The 23,589-nt window shown below is 43.0% G+C and overlaps 1 protein-coding gene across 9 annotated transcripts in view; it reads left to right on the top strand.

Moving 5' to 3' along the window:
* The window catches only part of LOC144133490 (ral GTPase-activating protein subunit alpha-1), a 59,627-nt gene that overhangs the window by 5,135 nt on the left and 30,903 nt on the right, over nucleotides 1-23,589 (top strand). For 2 of the 9 annotated variants that reach the window (XM_077666620.1, XM_077666617.1), the window contains exons 4-20: nucleotides 972-1,073; nucleotides 2,235-2,399; nucleotides 6,281-6,433; nucleotides 7,076-7,220; nucleotides 9,670-9,883; nucleotides 10,872-11,097; nucleotides 12,409-12,558; nucleotides 13,686-13,763; nucleotides 14,364-14,513; nucleotides 14,826-14,899; nucleotides 16,164-16,275; nucleotides 16,700-16,822; nucleotides 18,989-19,373; nucleotides 20,006-20,143; nucleotides 20,898-20,972; nucleotides 21,365-21,448; nucleotides 23,107-23,259. In XM_077666620.1, the coding sequence (XP_077522746.1) occupies nucleotides 972-1,073; nucleotides 2,235-2,399; nucleotides 6,281-6,433; nucleotides 7,076-7,220; nucleotides 9,670-9,883; nucleotides 10,872-11,097; nucleotides 12,409-12,558; nucleotides 13,686-13,763; nucleotides 14,364-14,513; nucleotides 14,826-14,899; nucleotides 16,164-16,275; nucleotides 16,700-16,822; nucleotides 18,989-19,373; nucleotides 20,006-20,143; nucleotides 20,898-20,972; nucleotides 21,365-21,448; nucleotides 23,107-23,259 (2,527 nt within the window). Of the gene's footprint in view, nucleotides 1-971; nucleotides 1,074-2,234; nucleotides 2,400-6,280; nucleotides 6,434-7,075; nucleotides 7,221-9,669; nucleotides 9,884-10,871; nucleotides 11,098-12,408; nucleotides 12,559-13,685; nucleotides 13,764-14,363; nucleotides 14,514-14,825; nucleotides 14,900-16,163; nucleotides 16,276-16,699; nucleotides 16,823-18,988; nucleotides 19,374-20,005; nucleotides 20,144-20,897; nucleotides 20,973-21,364; nucleotides 21,449-23,106; nucleotides 23,260-23,409; nucleotides 23,434-23,589 lie in introns of all 9 variants that reach the window. The other 7 variants (XM_077666618.1, XM_077666616.1, XM_077666623.1 and 4 more) reach the window with 7 other exon arrangements.

The following is a 23,589-nucleotide window of genomic DNA, read 5'->3' as shown; positions in this document are numbered from 1 at the left end:
GGCGGACAACATCGTACTCAGTTCACTGTTTTGTGAAACATTTACTGCGTTCACTAGGTGCCACAAAAAATAAACTTATTTGCAACAGGTAGGATGCGAAATTCTACTGAAAGTGTAAAATCGCTTCTAGGGGCAGCACACTCTCAGAAAAATGTAGTCGAGGGTTTGACGGCATACCGTCTGGTCAGGAATCATGGTGATGCAGATTGCTGGTCACTGGCCAAAGTCAAAAGATGAAAAGACGTTTCGGGAGCACTACGGCTCCCTTGTTCACTATCATGAACAAGGGAGCCGTGCAGAATTCCACTGTGCAGAATTCCTCCACAACAAAAATGTAATTCGTTGCGTAAACTTTTCTTGTTACCTAAACAAGAAGCTAATCACAAGAAAAAAAATACAATTTTTATAACTGGCTTGTCTAACAAAGTGAAACATTAAAAAGCTGATTTTGTTTACTGTTGTGGCTGGCTAGCAGAGTATTACAGGATGCCACAGACCTTGGCCCTGTGTTACCAACTGCTGTTTTTTTTTGTTGTTGCATCCTACTATAGTAGAACTTTTGACAGAGGCTGTCAGAGAATGACTTGTGCAGGAAATGAAAAATTCCTGTTGAATGTACTCAATAGCTTTGTGTACACCAGGAATTCGAGCATTTGAAAGTTGCTGTGAGCCAACATGGCTTTTGATGAAGTAGCAGCTTTCTAATTTTAGAAGTGAATGACATACAAATAAGTGTCATGCAAACACACTGTTTGTACTGGCAGTGCCCTAACATGAATTTTTTTTTTTGCTGCGTTCCTCCTTATGTGAGACGAATTTGCAAGCCATGCTGCCAGGTCTAGAACCTTTAGATACTAAGGGCAGGTTTGCTGATACCATAGGTTTGCTAGTGAAGGTCGGGAAAGGTTTTTGGCTTTGCTGTCATGGGCATTTGTTCCGTTCAACAAATATTTTTAATGTACTTATTTCAGAGGATTCTGGTGTTGCTTCCTGAACTGCTGGCACAGCGATGGCAGTGGCACAGTGTCCGAATCATCCTTCGAAAGTTCTTGCACCCAGGAAACTCTCTAAGGGTATGGGCATCTCCGTGCACCTTTTACTAACAGCTTGCATCACAAATTGAAGTACTTGGCATTTGCTGATTGTCATATAGTCAAGTTAGATGCATGTAGAATCTAGAGACCTGTAAGTTTCTCAATCTTGTAATCCCTTGTTCTGTTACTCTGAAGAGTCCTGTGAGCTATTGGCCTACAACTACCGCTGCAGCTGGACATCTGTGTTGGAAAAATTAAAGGCTGTGTTTCAGGATTGTGTAAACATCATTGCCACTCGCCAGTATAGTGCAAACAGGGTAGTTATGCCAGAATTTCTATTTTCTACCTGATCAGACTGTATCAGCATTGATTATGCTATTCACTGGCTGAATACCCTTATTTTTTCTTATATTTGGGCTAACTGCTTTTTATGGACTGCGTGCTACTCCCCAAGCCACTGTACTGCAAGTATACCAGGTTTCAATTTCTTATGAAAAAGCACACTAAAGAGCTGTGAAAAGCTACCTCTGGCCATTATAGTGCCTATATAGAGTTTATAGAGCTCTAAGCTCATGGAGAGTGAGATGGGTTTTTCTACTCACCCTTGAGGGCTTTGGAGTGCTAGGAGTGCTACTGAGGCCTTACCACATGGCCCAGAGCCAGCTTCTGTAATGCATATTGTGACAACGGGATATATGTTACCTGGCAGAGGACACCTCATTTTTCGACATTTGCTGTTCAAAACCCACTTTTGCATTTGGTCTCCTCCTTTTTCTGCTGTTCAAAATTCTATTCTTGATCATTTTGAAATATATATATACCTCCACGATTATGCCTTCTCATTAATGCTTTTGACCAGTGCAGCTGTATGTGCTTTTTCTGTTTACGATAAAATTAAGACTCCACCAGCAGCTGTGCAGAGTGCACCCGAATGGCTCCTTTCTGCTGGTGACGTCAAGGTCATGTGACGATGCTATGGTCCCAAGGTTTGTTATGCCAACTATGCTGCTCATGCCACAAATTAGCTAATAACAGCTTTGGTGTAAAATTTATATGAACTAAAAGAGGGAAGTCTGAAAAATACGATGTCATCATGAGCCCCAAGTGCAAAAGTCAACTAGAGTTGTGCTTTGAGGCTCGTCGCCTGTTAGATTCTTGACCTCAGGGCTCGGGTGTGGCTCCCTATCATCTCACATGCAGCTTCGACGGGAGGGTGTGAGGCTGTTCTTGCTGTGGTACCAGATATTGGGTGACAGTGCCCCCACCGATGTCCATGCCATGTTTCTGCACCTTGTGCCTGGCCTGCTTCCGGGCTCCCCACCACCAGTGCCTACCAGCTCCGGCAGGTTTCCAGAACTCTATCAGGTGGGAACACAGGTCTTGCTATGTATGCTAGTTTTGAGCATGCTGTGCTTCAAGAAAATATTTTGCACGTTTTTTTCAGGACAAACAAGACAACATTATAGACAGGGGGGGGCCGACTCCAGTGCACCGCAACATATTTTGACACACGGCGATAATGCCATGCTGACGTCCTACGCTCTGCGTTCCTCTGTGCTTTCTCTCTGTATTCCTTTCTTCTGGCTGACTTATGTTTGTACAAGTTTTTTCCTTTCCATAGCCTGCCTCACAGTCACAGTTAGGTTGATGCACCATGTTTCAGCAATGCTGCAAAATGAAATGCTGATGCGAGCAACACTTGCAACGTGTGCAACGAAACTGTAGCCTAATCAGTGACCCTATTAGAACGGTCCCCCTCACTGGCTGTGTTCTGGCTGGTTGGGAACATGACCAGCAAGAAAGCAGTATTCTAGCAAGGCTGCTGATAAAGTCACGCTGTCATCCATCAGATGTGCCACAAAGTTGCACCTCAAGGAAGCAACAGTAGCTTGCTTTTGTCAGCATGTCTATTTTGCTCTGTGGGCTGGAATTTTATGGAACCAGGGTGTACCTTGGAGAGAAGTTTAAAACCTGTCCTTGCCCAAGAGGACCACAGCAGTGGCTCGGTCACTAAGGGAATACATTTTCTTGCATTTAGAAAGAGGAGCTGGATTTTAATTATGCCACTGCTTGAAACCTGTGGGCTTTTCTAACGAGTAGAGGTGTCACTCAGTTTTTGGGTGCTAGTATCTGTACAGGCAAGCTAAAGTGTTCATTTGGGTGAAGAGAATGGGTGGCTTGTAGAGATGTTATGTGCTGCTGCTTAAGAAATGAACGTCTTGGTTGTTGTGTGTTTGTTGTGGTCGCAGAATGCTGGGTATTTCTTGGTAGATGTGACGCACACTCCTGGCCTGGCACTTCTGTGCTGTGGGACTTCATTGCTTAGGGAGTGGAGCCATGTTTTAAAAATTGCTTCTATGTAAGAGGCAAGCTCAACACGTGGGAAGGACACCTTTCTGTTTTCTATGTGTTTTTTGAAAATCTAATGAGAAAAGAGTTAGTCTGACCAGAGGGCCTGAGGCTGCCTTGGTAAGGTGTAATACAGAACCGGAAAAGGTTGCCTGTAGAGCAGGAACTTATGCATTGGAGCGATGGACATGGTTCTAAGGAGCTTGAATGGAACTACTGCAGTGACATATATTATGTGAGTGGTGTGCAAACATCTGAAGCTTCAAATAGTCTGCAAATATTATTTACTGTTTGATTTGATTCGCACCGCACTTTCACTGTTTGGACTAGATGAACCTCCTGAACATTCAGAAATTATGAATTTCCTGTTCATCTAAACTCGCGGCAATACATTGCAAGATTTCCGAACGGCAGTATCTTGTACTTGTAACACGAGTTAAATTTCTCTTTCTTTGTATAATTGACTGCCAGCATGCGGCAGAAGCCTTAGCGCAGTAAATATGCTAGGTCTTGCATAAAATAAATATGCGCTTACAGCATTCGAGAGCCACAGCAGCTGCTCGCGGGTTGTAAAACTAAGTACAGCACCATGTGGCACATATTGCACCTTGTCACGATGCAGTTGACAGCTGGCTGTGAACCTAAGTGGCAGCGATACTCCCGTTTTAGGTCACTATGATAAGAGTTACGGCGTGTGCAGAAGCGGCCCGGCTTGTGGAGGATAGAGGAACGAGTGAAGTTGCGGCCCATGTGCACTGCTGTGTTTGGTTCGTGGTGATGGCGTCTATCTTTCTCAGTTTTCCTCAATTAGAGTCTACAAGCTGAGTATATTGTAGGCCACAAGGGACGAAAAAAAGCGTACGACAGAACCCAAGCCGCTTACAGCAAGTTTTGCAAAGTTTCGTTTTTGCGCCTTAAATTTGGGCCCATCACGGGGCTCGCAGTCCGGCAAAAACAATACGTGAAGGCTAAGTGGGCTGCGTGCAATTGTGAACGCTGTGTTTGGGGTGGCACTCCACAACCAGTGCTTTGCCTCAAAGCATCACAAGGGAGCATGTGAGGGATGGTCCCACTCATGTTGAAGCTCAGGTTGCTGCTCTTATGTCCATCTTGCGAGCCATCTTGTTGCGGTTTCCCTTTGATAATAGACCGCTGAGGTCACTCCTCTAGTAAAGAGATATCTGCAGATACCTCATGGCCACCTAACAATGCTTGTTCGCAGCATTTGGCATATGCCCTGTCATTTGAGAATTTTGTCGAAACGGTGAAACGAGCCTTTTTCATTGAATGCAGTTCTTATCCAAAGAATTGTAAACAAGGTATCAGTCAGTGCTACATGATTTGCCTTCCCTTATATAATGCCTGACAGTCCTTTTGGTGATGATGAATGAAAACAAAATGTATTTTGAATACCTGTGCTTCTTTTCTTAGCTGTGTTTTGTGAAAAATCATTTTTTAGTTCGAACTATGTACATGTACTGATATTTTAAAGAATTTTAAAAAATACTCGATTCGATTCACAACTAATTTTTGTTGTTTGTATTTGCTTCAGAATAAATAATTTGATATTTGCGCATCACTACATTATATATCTTTTTTTTTTAGCATCGCACCAAAAGGCTGTGAGATGTCCTTGGCCATTGTTTTGTGCACACATGCAGATCAGTGTTAATTTACTCTCTCTGCGTTACTTTTATAATGTTGCTCATGCATTGTTACTAGTCAACATTTATGACAGTATAAGAAATCGATTGTAGTTTTCTAATGCTCCTGTTTTGCATCTGTAGAGCTTAATTTATTTTCATTTTCCTTCAGTTGTTTTTTTGTGTGTGCATTAGCCTTCATACATTGTACAACAATGCTTTCCAGTGAATGTGCTATTTTAAGCATCTTGCCCCACCTTGCTATAACAATTGCCAGGAGACACGTGCCAGCCAGGGGGCAAATCACAGCCTGGCATTGTGACAGGCACGCTACAGTCTTTGTAGTGCAGCGTCTTTTTCTGGCTTCAGCATCCTTTCTCAACAGCGAAATCAATTCTAGCAGCATGACAGAGATGGAGTGTCAAAGTGTGCGGTGCTGTAAAAGGGCTGAGAAGATTTATTTATGGACCTTTATAGAACTTGTCACTGTGACTCGGGGTGTTTGTTCACTGTGGTTACAAACAAAGATCACAGTCTGTGTGCATTCATTCAGAGTTCTTGGGGCTACAGATCTTTGAATTATTAGAAGTTTTTGTTACTTAGAAGTGTCTAAAATGTAAAGCAGAATATTACTGTCATTTATTGCATCTCTTACGTATGGGTTCACTTAATAAACACATGTGCAGCAAAGATTTTGGATAACAGAAACTTATATGAGGTCTATAAATGAGCTGCATGGCAAAAAATGTCTTCATCCTATGCTGTGAATGTTTGCTTTTTGCCTATAAGTGCAAGGCCACGTTGTTGGATGGCCAACGTGCAGGGATTTGAATGGACTCAGCTGGTATATTTGCTGCAGTTAATACTAAGGCTTCATCCAAACAATACCATCAACTCACAATTTTTTATAGAGCAGCTGACACAGTAAAAAGTTCTTTTTTTTTTTTATTCGTTAGCATCAGGACCACCGTGTCGTAAAAGCCGTGCCTGTCCATCCATCTGTCTGTCTGGGTTAGCAGGTGGAAATTCGGAGGGGGAAATCGCCTTCCAGGGGAGATGAGGGAGAGGGAGTGTAAAGGGGTACGGCGTGTTACATGGTGATTGACGAAATGAATTGCACCTCCTGCTTGCACTGTCTGAACGTATCAGTGACAGTGGCTGCTCCGTCCATGGGGAACACTAACACTAATATGTACCCTTCCACATCAGTTGCATTGATTGCCTATACTTTTTCTACTTGTGTTTTGCTTGCAGGATTCTACGTTCTACACGTCTGTGGAGGTTGATTCCGGACCAATCGTTCCTTGCGATTCGGGGCCTCTGATGCCCCCACAGAGTGGCGAAGTGCAGCCAGAGAATCCGACCGTAACATTTCTGGAGTTCCTTATGGACTACATGGTCACACAGGTAAGCTTTCTCGCAGGTCATTGTATGTGTCCAAGACTCTGTCAGGTGATGTGCTCTGCTCATGTACGTACCACTTTTGCTTTGCAACACTGAAAGGAGTTGGACGCCAAATTTTGGTTGCATGTTTCTTGTTTGCAATGATGTGCAAGATATTGTTAAAGGCTGCATGAAATTTATCTGTGGCCATTAAATAATTTGTAATTAATATTTTTTCTCTCATGTCGTCGTGTTGTACATCCAGCTTGGAATTTTAGTGCGTCATATGGCCTGGCAGAAAGGGCTACTGCTATTGTAGGGAAAAAACACTGCATTGTGAGCTTTTGAAAGGCAACATTTATTGTTTCATTGTAGACTTACTTCATTACTATGTAGTTCATCTATACTACAGAATATATGGAATGCAACACTTTGTTTGCATACTGTATTGTTCGGTTCAGTTTTTGAAAGAGATGAGCATTTGCGCAATCCTAGAAATTAATACTGACTCTCACTGATTTTTTACTTTGTGCTGTGGTGTCACCATTTTACTTCATCCGCTGTAGCCTTTGAAGTTTTCATTTCCTATGAGATACCAATTGCCACTAGTTAATTGTAAATACTAGCTTTGCTTACACCTGTATATCTGTTTGTTTGCTGCACTAGGTGACGAAAATACAGTGGGCCGAGGCCCTGGATGAGAACCACCACCGGTGCTTTGAGTTTCTGTTTGAGAAATTCAAGAAGCATTTTCTGCCCCACATCTTCCCAGACTTCTGCTACACAAACAGCCTCTACAAGCCCAATCTTGGTGAGATCATGGCAGCCAAATCGTCAGCCAGCTACATTTTGGCCGTGAAGGCAAACTGTGTCAGCATCTGAACAGACACGAAAAATGACACTTTCATTTAGTTTCGCTGATGTCTCAGATTGATTTGTTTTCTGGGTGGGTTCCATTATATGTATGTGCATTTTATTATAGTGAAATCTTAAAATAATAGGGTATAGATGTTGTTTTTAAAATATTGAAAATTCTTCTCGGTACTTCAGCAACTTTGCTGATACCAAACTCTGCCTGGCATAGTAGAAAACTCTATGAAAAAAGTCAACATGCAAGAACCTTCATTGTGCACGTGTATATCAAGTGGCTGCCCACGCCGTTCAGACTAGGCACTGAAGGTTCAATTTATTTTTACTTGCATTAGAGTGGATAATTTTCGTTAAATATGTTGTCATGCTTTTAATTCAATTTCTTTGTAGTCATTGAACTAAGTGCAGAAAAAAAATCGAGTGCAGGCACTAAAATGAAATATAAACTGCTTTGCCTGAACAAATATTGCTTACATTGGAAAATGAACATGTTTCCTTCTGGTATGTACTTGTGCAGTGCACATACAAGGTGCAATACCCTCCAGAGAATAGGGAAGCTGCCACCGATCGCCTTGAGTTCGAAACTTCTGGTTTAAGCTTTGTTTAATAAAGAATTTAAGCTGTGCTCTTTGTTGAGGTAAAGGAATTCTGTTTATATTGACTGTTCTTTTGCTAGTAGTCGCAGCACATGTCACAGCATCACAATGCAAAGTGTAGTGCTTTGTTATAAGTAGAAAGGACAATCCTATATTTAATAATTCATTGTGCGTAATCTACACGAAACAGCTTGCATTTTGTGCAGTGTCTCCCATCGTTTTTAGATTTTAGCCCAGTTGAAAATGTGTGTAGCCAGCTTAGCCTAACTGCTGCCTGTGATGGCCTTTGAAGCTTCTTAAGGTGCAAAACCAGGAAAATATGGTCCCCATAAATGAACAAAAATTTCACTTCTTTTATGTGCGGAGCCTATAGCGCCTTTTGCTCTGTTGCCAGCGGAGTTCTGCATGCATGTGCATGTTTTGAACCTGCTGCTTTGCTCAGTTCAGTGAACAGGAGACAGTCATAGTATAGAGCACAGCACTTACTTGTGTGTTTTCACGCAAAGCCATGACAGCACATTATCATACATCTTATTGACAACAGTTTTTGTGAATCGTGATGACCGCTGCATCCGACATACATGGATGTGGCGTCATCTAGTGACAGTGACTCAATGCACAGCAACATTGAGTGTGGAAGCTTGTTGAGCAATTATTGATAGCAGTTCTTTGTGCATGAACTGTCTTTGCTTTTGTAGAAGGAAAATTATGTTAAGCAGAGAAAAATTTTAAAGCTGACTCAAAGCTGGAAAACTGTCTTTGCATCACTGCTATGACAACAAAGTGCACTGTGCTTAACATCTTGAAAATCAACTGTTTGTCTCATAAATGTCTGTTTAATGTAACTTGACACAAACTGCTCCATGTATCATTGCTGTGATGACAAAGTACACTTTATGCTAGGCTCAACAGCTTGAATATCGCAGTCCATGAAGTGCTACCATTTAGAGCCAGTTCTCAAAACAGCGGATGCAGTGACAGCTTTGTTCAATCCAAAGCAGGCATGCAGGGTGCTGCCCTGTCGCTGCGATCCTCATAATATGCATATTATGAGCATAACATAAGCGTAATATGCCTGCATGCTGCAGACCCACAAAATAGTTTACGTATCTTGTGCTGAAACTTCCTAATTTTGCACTTTTGGTCGCTGATGTTTGTTTCTTGCACACCTCGCTTCTTGTATGCCTTCCTTCCCTATAGCCTTTTTTGCGTTTTTTTCTTCTCCCCCGTCCTGCACACTGCACATGTGACTTGCACCCTGAAACAACGCCCCCTGCACCTGTCCACACCCTGACCATGCCACCGGCGCACTCACCCTTGGCCCACGTGCACCATGCCCCGTGAAATGGATGCACACTGCTGCACATGAATGTTTGTGTCCTCCTTCGTATTTCACTGAATGCTGGTTTTCTGCTGTAAATGAACACCTGTGTTGTCAACTTGCGGTACATGTCCCGTGCCTCATTTCTACACCCCCCACTTCAACCACTGCACATGAATGTCCACGGCATGTGCTTTGATGTGTGTGCCCACCCCACTTCTGCACCCAAATATTTGTTCCACACAACTTTGTGTTTGGGCTGCACCAAAACTTCATATTGATTTTCATCACTGCACATATACATGTTTGGTAACATAATGTGCGTGTCTGCCTCTTTGTTGATGGCCTGACACACAAATGTCCCTACCATGTTGGCATGTGTGCGTGTATGTGCCTTGTCTGCTGGTGCATCCTTATACGGCATTGTTTCTCAAATGTTTGTGTCGTGCACTCACACGTGTACATTACCCCAGTGTCTGAAGGGTACCATTGGGTGTGCACTTCCCTAGAGTTGCCCTCTCTCCGCAAGGACAAGAAACCCATCTCTGCTGATGCCACGGCCACTGCTGTTGCGGCACAGTGCCGCAGTGTTGTGGTGCAGTGGGTGGTCAGCCACACACAGCCAGCGAAGCTGCGGAAAGAAGACGTGGCTGCAGCCAGCAAGTCGAATGACCTGCACCAAGCTAGGTATGGGTGTCTCTGAAAACAAGCGGTGCTTGTTTGGTGTGCAGTGGTGAATGGGAGACCAAGCGCTCATTGCTGACTGGTATAGGGTTTAACGACAAGGAAACTGAAATAAGTGTTTGAGGAGGGGCAAACACTAGGATAGAAAAGGTTGCAGATGAAAAAAAAAAAAAAGCTTCACATATACATTTGCTGTAAAATTTGGCTTCGAGTAATGTGCATAATTGTCATATTCATGTGTCTGAATGTGCTGGGTCATTCAGGAATGTAAATAACAAGTTGCATAGCCTGTGTACTGCCAAGTGAAGGGGTATGATGAGATATATAGCCGCTCTATTGTCTACCTGAAGTTAGTGGTGCATGCATGAATGTGATTTTTTTTTTAGTGGCATATCCTGGCACTTCATGGCCATTAATAAAGAGATCAAATGTGTTCTAGCACTTAGGTAGGCTGGTTACAAATTGTAAATTGTAAATGACAAGAAACTTCATATCAAGGAACTCGGCTCATTTAAAGAGGCCGCTGCCATGGTGGCTCGGTGGTTATGATGCTCGGCTGCTGACCCGAAAGATGCAGGTTTGATCCCAACCACAGCAGTCACATTTCAATGGAGGTGAATTGCTAGGGGCCTGTGCACTGTGCAATGTCAGTGCACATTAAAGAACCCCACATGGTCGAAATTTTACGGTGGCCTCCACTGCGGCATCCCTCATAGCCCGAGTCTCTTTGGGACATTAAACCTCATAGGCCAAACCAAACCAAGTCATTTAAAGAAATTGAGCCTAAGAGGTGAGTTTAAGATAAATTCTTCATAAGTGAAAAAGAATTGCAAAGAAGCACTGTTCTCTTTGCACTTTCTGCTCAGCACTTCGCACAGAAATAATGAACAATTTCTCTGCCAGAGCCCAGTATAATATTTCATTGGTCTTAAAGTTGGCAACAACTGTCTTTTATTTCTGGTTGCCAATGTATTGTTTGTTTAATGCTCAGAAAACAAGAACAGAATGAGTCCAGCATGGAGAGGGCTTCCATATCACCGGGGAGCGTCATCGGCTCGCCGCAGGGTGCCCATGAAAGCCACTCAAACACTGCGTCCTCCGGGTCATCCTCAGCGCCTTCCTTGTCGATCGGCAGCCTCACGGAGCGAGACTCCGAAGGCCAGGTCCAGCAGACGCAACAGTCACCACCAGAAAGTGGCCACCGAAGTTTGCGGCAGGTGCGGACCTTTCATTGGTCACATGGCTGTCATGCGACTTATTGTCAGTGGGTCATGTGACCGTATGTGACCACTTAATCATCATGCAATTAACTGTACCCTTTTACATATTACCCTCTCAATAGTGCCCGTGGACTTGTGCGACATGTGAATACAGGAGTGCTGTCACTGGTAAATGGCTTTACTGAGTAGAATGCAGTTTCTTACATTCGAAAGGTTAAGCTTTAGTGACTGGATTGAAGCAGTGTTTCAGTTCAGCCCCTAGTTTTTATCCAGAAGATTATCCAAAATTTCAGAATCCAGTTTTACATTTTTTCGAACTTTGCCATGTAAACATTCTGATGGCATTGCGAATTTGAATCACACTTCTTTTGATTAAGCATGCAACATTTTTTTTTAAGCGCAACAGATTGTATGCAAATCAGTGCTGTGGCTGTTGATTGAAAACATTCGTTTGTCCCACCTGTATTTTAGCAGGAAAATTGGAGTTGGGCTGGCACCAAGCTTCTCTCGACCACTTGTGGAGCTGATCACAGCATTATTATAATTCTTTTTTGAATTCTTAGCAAATAGAGATACTTTTTAGATTATGGGCACGTAGTAGTAGTAGTGGTTTATTAAAATAATAATAAAAAGGAAGGGAAAGATTGTTTGCTAGCCCCGGCATCTGCCATCAACACTGAAGCACCTGAGCTGGGGCAGCGGAAATAAAGGACAGCAGGCAGAATGGAGAAATGAAATGAAAGAGTCACGTGAGGGGATAGGAAGAGAGGATAGGGGGAGAGGTAATATGCACAAACTATTTACACAGTACAATGCAGTTTTATGCATTTCCCAGATGAATTGTTAGCACTTGTAAGCATGATATTGTTGCAAGTCGCAAGAACGTCTAACCAGGTGTGCTATAAATTTTAATGCCCAATTACCATTCCGTGTGTGTTCAGGTGGGCCACTGGGTACTTTGTTTCTGCTATAATATGGAGAATTTTTTTTATATATGTTGACTGTTGAATATGTCAGCTTCTTCAAAAGCTAGGCTACAAAAATGTAGTCTCTCTGTTTTCAGGTTACTGATGTCACAGTACCGAAGCATAAATGTTGACTCAAGGTTAAGCTGACTGCTGCTTTAAACCCTTTACTGAATTCTTCACTAAATTGGCACTGAAGGTTCTCACGTGTACTATTTCAGTGGCTGACATAGCTTAAAAATACTAGGCCATTTGGTGCTCACGCTCAGAATGCTCAGAATTGATGACTGCATATGAACTTCCATAGGAGCCAGCTCTCTGATGGCCTCTTCCTACCCTTCAGGTCCAAGTGGTTCGGGACGTGCTGTACTCAAAGCGCGAAAACGTGAACCTGATCCACGAGGTCCTGCGGCAAGCCTTCCTGGCTCCCTTCTCGCAGGCACACACCACCAAGAGTGTCATCTGCACCTACAGGGACTGGATACAGATGGCTGTATGTCACCCTTTACCCACTTCACTTTGCATCCTAACAAACCATGCCTCTAGGTTAACACATAAGGGGCAGGGTGGTTAGTACTGTCTCAGAAATAGTTATCTAAAACAGTCAAGAAATATTGATGGGTAGGTGAGATGAGGAGGTGAAGGCCAGGTGATTTGAGCAGGTGCTGGGCAGGTGCTGGACACATGCTGGGCAGGTGATGGCGATGAGAAACGCTGTTTCCAGTCTGGAAGTTATTTACCCAGGGTACCTTATAGGCTGCCATTCGAAGCATTGAGTAGTAAGGGAGTTTCAGAAATATAAACACTGCCATCGCGGTGGCTGAGCGGTTATGGCAATCGGCTGCTGGCCCGAAAGATGCGGGTTCGATCCCGGCCGCGGCGGTCGAATTTCAATGGAGGCGAAATTTTAGAGGCCCGTGTACTGTGCGATGTCTGTGCACGTTAAAGAACCCCAGGTGGTCGAAATTTCCGGAGCCCTTCACTTCGGTGTCTCTCATAGCCTGAGTCGCTTTGGGACGTTAAACTTCCATGAATCATGACCCAGAAATATATTACAGAAACATTTGGAAGCTTAAAATAAAGTCATGAAGTTTTTATTCGCAGTTGCTGCAGTATGAGGGAAAAATGGAGTGGAATAAGTGACGGTATATAAGCACAATGGCAAGAAATACGCAGTGTGCTAACATATGTTTGCAGGTTGGGCAGCGTAGGGCAGCTAAGCAGAACTGCAGTAAAACTTATGAAACGTACAGGTAGAGATAGTGTGGTGAGAATGGGAATGGCCCCTCAGATAACCTTGTTGTCTTAACAAAAATACTGATGTCTTTGGTGTCTGTGACCAACCAAACAGCCAGTCTTGTTGGTATCATTTTGTGATGTTGGAATGACATTTTATTCTTGTTGCTTGTGCCTGCAGTGCCATGTTGATCTATTTACTGTTCTATCAAGAGCCATCTTGGGTTATTGGTTTTTTTGTTGTTATCAGATGTGTGATTTTCTTATTGGATGCTGCGGACCTCACTTAAATGATTCTGATACCGAGCATTATTTTGCATTGCTTGGTCATGTATTGCTGGATTGATCATTGAAATTTGTTTTTGTTTTTTAATTACATCACAGTCGCCAGACATGCCACCATTCTTGGTTGATGCTGAAGGGAAAGACGGCAGGGAAGAGAGCCGCTCTGATGCAACGGAGGTATGTCATTTGTGCATCTTGCTTCTTTCATCTGTATCATTTCAGGCTGTGCATATCACATCCCTTGCTTAAGCCTTTTTCTCCCTGTTTTATTGTCATTTTGCTCATAAGCAGTTTACGGTTTGTGTAATATGGACAGGTTCTAAATGGCATGCTTTGAAATACAGAAGTACCGAGTGTGCAGTAAGAAAGCCTAATGCTGTGAATGCGTGATGTGGAGTGGAGGCCGTGTGAAAGTCTAATGAGATGACATTAATGTTTTTTTTCTGCTTCGCTTGGCAGTTGTGCATTTCTCTACTTCTGCAGTAACTTTTTGTTCGTTGAACTAGAGGTATGACACTGTTTCTGGCTGTTTTGAAACTGAGACCTTGATAACCTGCAAAACTTGGCTGTCTACTTAGGTGGGAAACTACACTGCTTGCTATTCCAGGATGAATTGGAACACATCCCAAGTCTTTTTGTTCATCCTGTCATGCCATTTTTTGGCTTCATCTTGCTTTATTTTGCTTGCAGTATCTAGATGTAGCTCAGTCGTGCAGCTTGAAAGATGTTCCTTTGGCTACAACTGCAAGTTTGACTCTGCATGTGTTTTGTTCCCAGGCATCTTCGAACATGGGTGGAACAACTCCAGTGAAGAAAGAGAATGTTTTCGCTGGCATACAGAACATGTTCCAAGTCTTCATCACCAATGCTGCCAATGTGTTCCTTCTTGAAGTCGAACCTGATGAGAAGAATTACCTCGATGAACAGGTTGGTGCACCTCACTGTTAGCTGCTGTGAATGGGGGGAGGAGCTGTTTTTTGCAGTTTTCGCTATAATTGTTGTAGTAATTAGTTGCCTTATCTTTTTCTCTTGCCTTGTACAGGTGATGATGTGATGTGATGTTTCGGTTATAATACAAAGTGTGCCCTTGGGGTCAGGTTGAAGCATTTTCTTGAACTGCAATGACAACTGCCGAGGGAGTTAGAGTGTCTAGACCCTCTGTACCCCTTGAGCCTCTGTACCTCTTGAAACTGAACCTCTGTGAATGTTGAGCTGCACACATCTTCTTGCTTCCATCAGGTTGAACTGTGCAAGCGAGTCATGAATATTTACCGATACATGGTCATGAAACGGCACATGGAGAAGGCAACATGGTAAGTACTGGTTGTAAGCCTTCTTCCTCTTTTTTTTTCTTTTATGTGTGTCATTTAGCATAATGAACAGGAAAAAATTATAAGCAAAACCAACATTGAACATTGCCAAGCGAAACACAAGTGATGTGTAGTTTTGTATCGTGAGGACAAGGTTGCGAAAGAGGCATTTTACAAGTGGCAGCTGAATCCGCTGGCTCTGTATTTTCCCCATATTGTTGTGCTTGCTGCCTACTACATGTGAATCAGGGGTGCACCTGGCATGTGGTTCTCGCTATAATGAGTTGAATTCTGCAAATTCCGGATGTTTCAGTTTTTGTTGTGTAGCAGTCCTCAAAGTTTCTGTGATCAAAATTATTTTGTCGCAGTTTTTATAAATTGCAAGTTTATCACAAACACATTGCATCCGATCCCATCTGCTAGCATGATCCTTCCGTAAGTATGAGTTTTCTCACAAAAGTAGCACAGGCTGCAATTTTGCCGACGTTGACAACCCACTTTGAGCAGCACGGAATGAATGCCCTGTGTTCGGATGATATTATTCTCCATCTGCATGTCAGGAGCAGGTCAACTTATAATTATTGCAGCTTGAGAAAATTTTACCTATATATGTCATAGACCTGAGTTGACTTATAGCATATGCAATGGACCCTGCTTGGCCAGTAACCTTGTGTTTGACATTCTTTGGCTGGAGATGCCCTTGTTCCAAAAGAATTCATTATTATCATCATAAGATCGCATTACAAATTGGGACATTTTCTTTTTTTTTTTCTGTCACCTCATATTTGGGACAGTGTCTATGTGGGTAAATAAAGTACCCTGGCTACCAGTGCCTACTTTATACCTTTTACCCATTTACATATAAGTTTTATGGTTTGTGGAACACTATATTTTGCAGCCACCATGGTGGCTCGGCGGTTATGGCACTCGGCTGCTGACCCGAAAGACATGGGTTCGATCCCGGCCGCGGAAGTCGAATTTTGATGGTGGTGAAGTTTTAGAGGCTCGTGTACTATGCGATGTCAAAGCGTGTTAAAGAACCCACGGTGGTCGGAATTTCCGGAGCCTTTATAGCCTGAGTCGCTTTGTGATGTTAAACCCCCATAAACCATAAAGTTTTAATTAGTAACTTAGTGCTAGAAGTGTATCGTCACTCTTATTCAGGATTGCATATGGTTTATAAAGGATGCTGCAGTTCAGACAGGTGTTCGCTGTAGGTTGGCAGCATTCTTTTCCACTATTCTGTGCCTTTTTCTCACATTGTTAGGGAACAGTTATTGGTGGTTCTTCTGCGCGTCACCTCGCTTGTGCTCAAGACAACCCCGCCGGCACGCAAGGAAGATGTCTTGGGAGGCAGGCTGGCTCCTGCGCTCTTCCAGGTAAGATGCTTGCTTGTTGTGGTTTCAGGAAGTGCCCTCAGACATCAGCTACACACATGCAGGCACGCACGCACACACATTGTTGTGTGTGGCGTGTATTCATGGTCACATATTGTACCCAGCAAAAAGTCCTAATCGGGCCAATGTAATAACCTATAACTTGCACTTGCAGAAGCTTAGTTTTATGTATAGCCTGACCAGTATGTTTTCTTAGTGCTACTGCAGCTTTGTGAGTGATCTGCAGAGCTTGCATGCGTTGAGGATTTGGGTTTCACAGTTTTACAGATTGTGCCGAATCTGTGTGCGATAATGCTAAGGTGCAATGTGTAATTCACACAGATTGTGCCGAATCTGTGTGCGATAATGCTAAGGTGCAATGTGTAATTCACACCCTAGTTATACACACTGTGTGCATCTGTTGCAGACCCTGATTGTCACGTGGATCAAAGCAAACCTTCATGCCACCATCTCGCTAGATCTCTGGGATGGATTTCTCGGAGTTTTGTCTTCGTTGACGCAATGGGAAGAACTGATCCACGAATGGGCGGTGAGTTCTTCTCCACTGGTTATGCATCACTGAGTTTTTTTCATGCCGGTTATGCTTGAGCAGCTGTAAAATCGGATGGTTTTCTTGTCGTGTTTTTTTCCTTTCAGAATCTGAGGAGCAGATGAGTGTGACATCCTGTGACGCTTAAGGGGGGACATGGCTTTGAAATCCGCAAAAATTGACCAAAAATGTTGATTTATTTTTATAATTGTTGTACCACTTATGTGCCTCGTTTTGTATGCTGTCCCGAAGTTTCATTGCTGAAATCAACCAAGACGTGCTCGAAAAAAATTATTCCATGAACCGTGGCAGCTGTGCATTGCGAGGAAACATTTGAACAATGGGCATTTTCTTCGGTACGGTTTTCTGCCAAGATACCCACCTTGGGGAGCAGATTTCTTCACGACTGTTCTAGTATCTATTTTGACCCCATTTCTTTTCTTGCACTACTAGGCCCATAGTGCAGGTCAACACATTCCTTGCTTTTCGAATTTGTGAATTTGAAATTTCTTGTATGAAATTTCATTCTCACTCTGCATATGTCAACAGACACTGCATCGCAGGAATTCAAAAACCAAAAATTTGTACTTTGCAAAAAAAAAAAAAGAATTCTACAAATGTCTTGACCCGTAGCACGCCAGTAGGAACGCAGTGAATGTTGAACCAGCCTTCTGCCTTATTTTCTTAACTCTGCAACCTTTTCACAATATTCAGAGGAAAAATGCATATTAGAAAACAACTTTCTTGAGGCATAACAGAAATTTTATGACAGTAGAAAGAAAATGATTTCTGATATGCTAAAAAAATTGCATGTATATGCATCAAGAAATAAAAAATTTTTGCTGAAAGTCATGTCCCCCATTAACACTTAAAATGTACCGCTTAACAGTGTTAACACACAATGCAAAGCCTTCATATGTTCTCAGCTCTTTTAATATGCCTGGTTGTTATTTGTCGGTTTAGGAAGTTTAAATAGGAATGTTTCATGGCATAACGCTAAACTGACTAAAAATGCAGTGATACGAAAGGATTGAAATCAACTTGATGTGTGTGATCTGTGCAGCATCTTTTTGCTTGGTTGTATCTCAGATGTTCAAAACCATTAAAACTCCTATTATTATCACTGAGGAGGTTGTTTAAAAGGTAGACAGAGCAGTCCAGAAAAGGGGACAGAAGCTGTTTTTATTGTATCAGCTTGCACTCTGGGTCAAAAAGCTTCGAGTCATCCCATCATGTGTTAAGGTTATTTTCCAGTGATTAGTCACAGCAGTGTATCATTCTATTAAGTTCAAGGTGTAGTAATATAGGAAAACAGTGAGCAAATTCAGTTCTGTTTTATGCTATGTGGTTTTAGGTGTATACTAGTATTAGGAGCCAGCAAGAGCTAGGCTGCTCTGACTACTAATAGGTACAATCACAGTCCACTATCAAATGATGGTGATAGGCCACCCAGCACATTGTGAACTACAATAATATGAACTATTTGCTATTAGCTCAGTTCAAGAACAGGTTGCGATGTAAAAGCATAGTGTTTAGGGTGGTGCTAGTCTGCAACAGGTAACTGCCTTAAGCCTTGAATCCAAAATCAGAATCGGGGGCCATTTGCAGAAGAGCTGCGATAAGTTTCGGAAAAGTCTACTGCACTGCCCAACATGGTTTCGTCTTGAGCAGATAGGATGTAATGGAGTGGCAGTGAGCTTATGTGTTTTAAAAAGTATGCAACCATAGCAGATCAGTTTTTGGACTGCTCAAGCCTGGTTTTGATGCCGTGCTTGATCACTAACATTTTTCTGCTTGGTTCTGGCTTCTTGTTCAGTTACGCTTGTTTCAGCACCATTTAATTACTTTCAGTCATGCTCAAGTTTGTTGATTCTGTTCTCCTACCCTTATATACAGCTTCATTTAGTTGTGATGAGTTAGCGCCTCGGTTTTGTTTAACTCTGCCAATATTTAACTCCCTCCATTTTTGCTCTGATCTGGTCACTTGTTGTTTAGTGTCACCTGTCTCTTTCCTGTTTGGTTCAGTTTTTCTCATTTGTTCAGTTCGTTTTTTAACTGTGGCAGTTTTACTTTACGGCATGCAGGGGCAAGTGGAAAGCTATTGCACCTTGTTGCTGACCAGTAGTTGCCTTGCCTGCCTCTCTTTTTCACTCTTTGCCAAAACAGAAAACGATGGAGACGCTCACCAGGATTCTGGCACAGCACGTGTACCGGCTGAACCTCTCAGACCTGCCGCTGCAGAGGGAGCAGCAGAACAAGAGGCGACGGGGCCTCAAGCACAATGCGGGCACGGGGACCACGCGGGGTGCTGCCACAGGCACCAGGAACGAGGCGGGCAGAGGGGATGACTCAGTGAGTGGCAGGGCAGCAAACGAAGTGATGTCATCGACGGGCACCGCAAACGGCTCCATTGCAACTGGCACGGTAGGGCCGTCGCTTCACGCCTCGCCTAGCCTGGCGGAATCGCGGGATGGAAGCCGGGAGTCGGGTGTGCCCCTCTCTCCCCGACTGCGCACTGCAAGCATGGGACGGCAGAACAGCAGGATAGAAGGTGAGGAGTGAGTAGTAGAATCATTGAGCATGTAAGGTTTTCTGAACGATAGCTCCCGTCATTGTGCATTTTTAAGTCATTCTTTGCGTTAGTAATTAAGCGCAGGAGATGGGGCTAAGCTTCCCACTGCCCAGCATTTCATGCTTGCATTTGTTCACAGGTATGAACTAAGAGAGAGAGTGGTTTATTTAGGGAGAATTGTGCAGAGGTCGACTTAAGGAATCATTAGCTAGAATTATCTCTTATTCATGGTTGAAACGCTCTTTATAGCCATGACCACTTTTGTTGTCACAATGAGTGTAACGGTAAGTGTGACAGTGAGAACTGAATTGCGGCATCATTTTGATTAAATGTGGGGTGAGGCAGCTAGTGCAAGCTAATATTTTTAAATAATCACATCCCCATGGTTTTAGTGCTGAGCATCGAAATGCACTCACCACTTCCATTGAGTCACCCAACATTTGAGTTTTTGTTGCGCAATAGCACAGTTGTAAATTGCCCAACTTAGGCTCAGTACGCTTAGGATTAGGTATTTCGGGTAGCTCGAGTGCACCTTGCATGTCAGGCGCCTAGCTCATTTGCTTGCTTCCTGTTTGGAAAGCCCACTTCCTCCTTTTCCTCTGCTCACACAGATGACGACAGGAATTCTGATCGAGCTCGATGTAACAGCGGTGATAGTTCCCTACCAAGCCACCATGGTGACAGGGCATCAGAAAAGCCACCACTAGTGGTGCGGTGTTACTCGGACGGACACCTTCTCGTGCATAAAGGTTGGTCGGTCCCTCACTTCCATCACTTTTTTCCTGATGTGCATTGCAACGCGTGAGTGAATTTGTCATTATCTGCAAAACTTGATGCGCCTAATGTAGGGGGAAAACAAAGATTCAGAGACCTCTTTTTACCTCCTCCTGCTTGCGACAAGCTGGCTGGATGTAAATGTCAGTGTTGGGGATTCGTTTATTGTTCCGACATTGGTTGTGAAGAGCATGTTAAGTACGTGAAGAGAAGCCCAGCCTTGAACAAACTGTCTGTTATATACAATTAACAACTCTTATTCTCTCGCAGTTCTCTGCTTCACAAGTCAGCAAAAATTGGCTCTGCATATTTGTTCACCGAGCTGAAGGCTGTTTCATTCCGCAGTGTGATCACTGTTGTATTAAGAATACATTTAGAGCGACTTATGTTTTTTTTTTATGCAGCTTTTCTGCTGCATAAAGCAGTGATGTTGTTAAGAAGTCAGTGTGTCCGCTCAAGTACAAGCACTTAAGTGCAAAGAAAAGCTTTGCATTTTTCTCAAATCTTTGTGTAAACTTATCTTCTTCGGGCACTGCTGTTGGGGCTGATTGCAATATTCCCTTTGATATGAAAATCCTTGCAGCTAGAACAGTTTCCACATATTGCATTAGACTAAGCAAGGCAGTTAATGTCCCCCTTCCTTTGGTGAACACTCTGGTCGCATTTAGCCAAATGGCTTATTGGAAGTGGCGTCATGTGCTCATTTCTTATTTGGCATCTGTGTTTCAGTCGAACGACTGCGACGTATGAGAAGGGCACACGCGGCCCCCGCCGCCGCTCAGGACAGGTTTGACATCACATCAGGTAGGAACATTCATCCCATCACGTTATTCTGCATTGCACTGTCATTCAGTTCAAGCTGGTAGTTGTAGCACCTTGTACTTCAGGCTCTTGCTCTGCCTATCGCACTGGTCACCACTGCTCACTGTCCAACGTTGCAAACACTGGCACTACCCTTGGACTTCACTGTTGTACTAGTTGCTGTTCATGTGTAACATGTACGTGCTCCGGAATTTTGCGGCATTTCTTTTTGTCGTTTCAATGCCTTTATTTTTTCGTGTTTGTTTAGTTTGCTCTTTAGTGTTTTGTTCTCAGCTGTCCTTTCTTTGTTTGCTCTCTTCTTTCTTTTTCTTCTCTCTCTTTCTCTGCTCTTTTCTTTCTTTTTTCTCCCCCCCCCCCCCCCCCCACCACCATAGTGTCTTCCGACACAAACATTCAGTCGGACGGCCGGTCGTGCCCTCTCGGCCGGAGCAAGTCGGTGGATTACTTGTCCCTGAGAGGTGAGGTGTTCTGTAAGCTCGGTGTTATCGGTGTCGTGCAAACGTGACATTGCCTGGTGTGTTATCATGTGCTCTAATGCACATTCACAATGCATCCATCAATTTATGTGCGAAAGTTTTTATTTGTGGATTTGTTACTGGCCTAAATTCTTCAGAATTTTTAGCATTTGTAATGGCAGTAATGCTATTGTAATGCAGAAATCATGAACTGGTGAAAGTAAATGGAAATGCTATATTGCGTACCTTTTGCTGACCTAAAAACTATGTTCTTGTTCCTATAAAAGTTTCATAGCATATATTCCTTCTGTTCATACTTGATTTCAGCATACATCCAAGTTAATTATACAAGATTAAAAAAGTTGATCATCAGCGCTTAAAAGTAGCAAGCAGTACGTGCAAGCTTTGACTGGTGTCGGGTTCTCAGCACCACCATAGCTGATACAACAGGCTGATACACCAGGCAATTTGTGCTGATACACCAGGCAATGTCACAGCACTCTGTGATGTTTCCATACTTATAGCAAAACCCCTTCATTTAACCACTAGACCTACTAGTTTATCTTTTGTGACAACCAGAGTGTAGCTGACCTAATTTTAGCACTTTCAGCATATGGCTAGACTAGCATTTGCTGCCCCTTTTTGTTGTGTTCCTGAAGCTTATGCACCCAAGTAGCACAGCACCCGGGTGTACTGCTTAACCTGCATGGCTTTGTAACACTGGTTGTGGACCTTTTTTTGTTTGTTCTCTTACTTTGCTTGTACTAATTTTATTTTCCTTTGTCTGACTCATCCCTGTGGTGCTTGCTTGTACACTTATCAGATATTTACATCTTCTCATGTCAAAGTTCTTGATGGTTAATCCGCACGTTAGTTGTCTTGTCTTGAGTCCAAGTTCACGTGCTAATCCTTGGCTTTTCTTGGTGCCATTTTAAACTTGGTCGCTTGGGCAATGCTCACTGTTTACTAAGTGAAGAACAAGAGCGTCATTTCTGTCTGGAGTTCTACTGCCAGGCTTGCTAGTTGAAGCTTGCTATGTTTACATTGCCTACTTTATCTTAATCTTTTGCTTTTCACCATATGACATGATTTCTAACGTACTAAAAGTTTTAGTTGTACCACTAATTGCCTTTGTCTTGCAATGAACAAACCAGGCTGATGGTCATGGTGATGCACGACTAATTGTTACTAACCATTAAAAATCACAAATGACACATGGTAGTATTAGCTGCTGTTAGTCTTCTCCATCATGTATGTGGAGTTCATTCACCCCATACTGCATGGAAAAGTTGGGAAGCTAGCTGAGCTTTGTTTCCTTTACTGTCACAATCACTAATTTTTGTATGGACCAGTTATTAATGTTGCCTTAGGCCACGTTAACATTGAAAATTTCTGATTCACACTAGGTGGGTGATTTAGATTTAATGTTGTAAATGTGTATTCTAATTAGCTTTTGATTAGAAGTTGCAGCTGTGGGTCAGATAGCAAAGGATTTTGTTGTATTTAACAGTTTATATTCTTGCTACTGGATGTCCTCAGTTTATATTAAGCGAAGCAAGTAATGCAAAGCAAAGTAAATTGGCAGGCTTTTATTTGCCATGAAAGAGAAGAAATGGATCCCCCTGACGGTAAATCCACTGACACCATGTCATGTCATGCAGTTGAGTCGCCGTGCATGTCGCACACGTCTGAGTACCGAAGTCGTTCACCTTCACCCACGCCATCTAGTGGTTTGGAGAGCACTAGCATCAAGGACTCTCCCATCCAGATTGAGGTCATCGTGACGAGCAGCGAGAACGCCTGCAGTGCGTCTGGTACGTGCCTAAATTTACTGCTGTTTTGAACACTGCCTTGAATGTTAATTTCACATTCTGTCAGTGAATGTGACAATTCTGTCTGTATGAGGTGTATATGTTTGTACGTTTGGTGAGTTGAACCAGGAACCGGTTTTTATTGCCAAGCAGGTCTGACAGAAAGGAAGAGAAGAGGTGAGCTTCCCCCCCTCGACACATGCTTTTTTTTGTGCAATTTCATCTTTCGATCAGTGGGCTGCAATTGTTAAATTTGCTGTGAGGCAGTTGAGAATGCTGCACAGGCTTCTCTCATTCTCTCAAAGGTGTACTGACATTAGCCCTTGGTTTCAT

This window comes from Amblyomma americanum, chromosome 5, assembly GCF_052857255.1.
Source record: "Amblyomma americanum isolate KBUSLIRL-KWMA chromosome 5, ASM5285725v1, whole genome shotgun sequence".
NCBI classification, from domain to species: Eukaryota; Metazoa; Arthropoda; class Arachnida; order Ixodida; family Ixodidae; genus Amblyomma; species Amblyomma americanum.
Note: the sequence above shows the minus strand (reverse complement) of the source record. Positions and strands in the feature narration are given on the sequence as shown.